Source organism: Aotus nancymaae, unplaced genomic scaffold, assembly GCF_030222135.1.
Source record: "Aotus nancymaae isolate 86718 unplaced genomic scaffold, 86718_ANA_hifiasm-v0.15.2.pri h1tg000058l, whole genome shotgun sequence".
Lineage (NCBI taxonomy): Eukaryota > Metazoa > Chordata > Mammalia > Primates > Aotidae > Aotus > Aotus nancymaae.
The window spans coordinates 8,689,969-8,693,031 of NW_026988472.1; the positions used below are offsets into that span (position 1 = coordinate 8,689,969).

General features: G+C 43.9%; 1 protein-coding gene across 1 annotated transcript; it reads left to right on the plus strand.

Moving 5' to 3' along the window:
• The first annotated feature begins 1,298 nt into the window (after positions 1-1,298).
• LOC135269941 (RNA-binding motif protein, X chromosome-like) lies at positions 1,299-2,823 on the plus strand. The gene has a single exon (XM_064364602.1). It carries the CDS (start codon positions 1,455-1,457, stop codon positions 2,628-2,630), a length of 1,176 nt encoding a protein of 391 aa, XP_064220672.1. The 5' UTR covers positions 1,299-1,454; the 3' UTR covers positions 2,631-2,823.
• The last annotated feature ends 240 nt before the right edge of the window (positions 2,824-3,063 follow it).

A 3,063-nucleotide genomic window follows, 5' to 3' on the forward strand; every position in this document is an offset into this window, starting at 1 on the left:
AAATGGTGCCATGTTGCAGCTGCTTGGGTCTCTGGAGGTGTATAGGATCCAGCGTAAACAACCCCTCTGAAACAATGCTGTTACATGGACTCCAGGCGGCTTCTTATACTAGTTTCAGGGCTAGGATTGCAGGAGTCTGGTAGAAATGTGGACTCCTGGGGATTTCTTGCTTACTTTTTTTCTGCACTGCTCAGTTCCTCCTATCTGTGAGCTAATTCTAGCCAGGCAAGATGCTTCACTTCCCTCTCCTTCCATGCCTTAGAGGCTCCCTGTCACTTCTCTGAATTCCAGTGTTCTCTTTCAGAATATCTATTTGATGTGTTCTTATCTACTTACTGTTTTGGTCCTTCTTTGGTGAAGTGAGTGTCAGGTGCCTCTAGTCAGCCATCTTGAAGCTGACCTCCCAGGAAAAGTTACTGAAGGACATTAAAAGTGCTACTTCAGTAAACAGAGGAATTATAAGAAAGAAAAACAGGCTTTGTGCTGATAAGAAAGTTTTTGTAGTCTGGATAGAAGATCAAATAAAAAAAGATCAAATCGGCTACAACATGCCTTTAAGCTAAAGCCTAATGCAGAGCAAGGCCTGGACCCTTCAATTCTATGAAGCCTGAGAGAGGTGAGGAAGCTTGCAAAAGAAAAGTTGGAAGTTAGCAGAGGCTGGCTCATGAAGTTTAAGGAAAGAAGCCATCTCCATAACATAAAAGTGCAAGGTAAATCAGCAAGGGCTAATGAAGAAGCTGCAGAAAGTTATCCAGAAGATCTAGCTAAGATCTTTGACGAAGATGGCTACACTAAATATCAGATTTCCAATGTATACCGAAAAGCCTTATATTGGGAGAATATGCCATCTAGGACTTTCATAGGTATAAAGAAGTCAATGCCTGGCTTCAAAACTTCAAAGGACAGGATGACTCTTTTGTTAGGAGTTAATGCAGCTGGTGACTTTAAGTTGAAGCTCATTTACCATTCTGAAAATCCCAGAGCCCTTAAAAGCTATGCTAAATCTACCCTGCCTGTGCTCTATAAATGGAACAAAACTTGGATGACAGCACATCTGTTTACAGCATGGTCTACTGAATATTTCTAAGCCCCCTGTTGAGAACTACTGCTCAGAAAAAAGAAGAGTCCTTTAAAAGTACTAGTGCTTATTGACAATGCACCTGGTCATGCAGGGGCTCTATGGAGATGTACAATAGGATTCATGTTATTTTCATGCTCGCTAACACAACATGATTCTGCAGCCCATAGATCAGTGAATAATTTTGACTTTCAAGTCGTTATTTAAGAAATACATTTCACTCGTTGCGCAGTAGTGCTAGCGGCTTCGCGTTTCGGTGCTCGGACCCGGCAGCCGCTTTTGGTGCTAAGCTGCTAGGAAGCCCCTCTCGGCGACCTCGTTGGAGCTTGAACCCATTGTCACCCCTCCGACTCACCGGCAAAAAAAAAAAAAAAAAATGGTTGAAGCAGATCGCCCAGGAAAGCTCTTCATTGGTGGGCTTAATACGGAAACAAATGAGAAAGCTCTTGAAGCAGTATTTGGCAAATATGGACGAATAGTGGAAGTACTCTTGATGAAAGACCGTGAAACCAACAAATCAAGAGGATTTGCTTTTGTCACTTTTGAAAGCCCAGCAGACGCTAAGGATGCAGCCAGAGACATGAATGGAAAGTCATTAGATGGAAAAGCCATCAAAGTGAAACAAGCCACCAAACCATCATTTGAAAGTGGTAGACGTGGGCCACCTCCACCTCCAAGAAGTAGAGGCCCTCCAAGAGGTCTTAGAGGTGGAAGAGGAGGAAGTGGAGGAACCAGGGGACCTCCCTCACGGGGAGGACACATGGATGACGGTGGATATTCCATGAATTTTAACATGAGTTCTTCCAGAGGACCACTCCCAGTAAAAAGAGGACCACCACCAAGAAGTGGGGGTCCTCCTCCTAAGAGATCTGCACCTTCAGGACCAGTTCGCAGCAGCAGTGGAATGGGCGGAAGAGCTCCTGTATCACGTGGAAGAGATAGTTACGGAGGTCCACCTCGAAGAGAACCGCTGCCTTCTCGTAGAGATGTTTATTTGTCCCCAAGAGATGATGGGTATTCTACTAAAGACAGCTATTCCAGCAGAGATTACCCAAGTTCTCGTGATACCAGAGATTATGCACCACCACCACGAAATTATACTTACCGTGACTATGGTCATTCCAGTTCACGTGATGACTATCCCTCAAGAGGCTATAGCGATAGAGATGGATATGGTCGTGATCGTGACTATTCAGATCATCCAAGTGGAGGTTCCTACAGAGATTCATATGAGAGTTATGGTAACTCACGTAGTGCTCCACCTACACGAGGGCCCCCGCCATCTTATGGTGGAAGCAGTCGCTATGATGATTACAGCAGCTCACGTGACGGATATGGTGGAAGTCGAGACAGTTACTCAAGCAGCCGAAGTGATCTCTACTCAAGTGGTCGTGATCGGGTTGGCAGACAAGAAAGAGGGCTTCCCCCTTCTATGGAAAGGGGGTACCCTCCTCCACGTGATTCCTACAGCAGTTCAAGCCGCGGAGCACCAAGAGGTGGTGGCCGTGGAGGAAGCCGATCTGATAGAGGGGGAGGCAGAAGCAGATACTAGAAACAAACAAAACTTTGGACCAAAATCCCAGTTCAAAGAAACAAACAAAAAGTGGAAACTATTCTGTCATAACTACCCAAGGACTGCTAAAAAGAAAAATTGTGTTACCTTTTTTAAATTCCCTGTTAAGTTCCCCTCCATAATTTTTATGTTCTTGTGAGGAAAAAAGTAAAACATGTTTAATATTATTTGACTTTATGACATTGCTTTTCAACAAGCAAATGTTAAATGTGTTAAGACTTGTTGTACTAGTGTTGTAACTTTCCAAGTTAAAGTGTCCCTAAAGGCCACTTCCTATATGATTTTTCCCAGTAAGTGAGGCAAGCAATTCTTAAGATCTTCCACAGAACATCTAGCCATCTAAAATGGAGAGATGAATCATTCTGCCTATACAAACAAACTAGCTGTTAGAGGGTGGTTGGGGTATGCTACA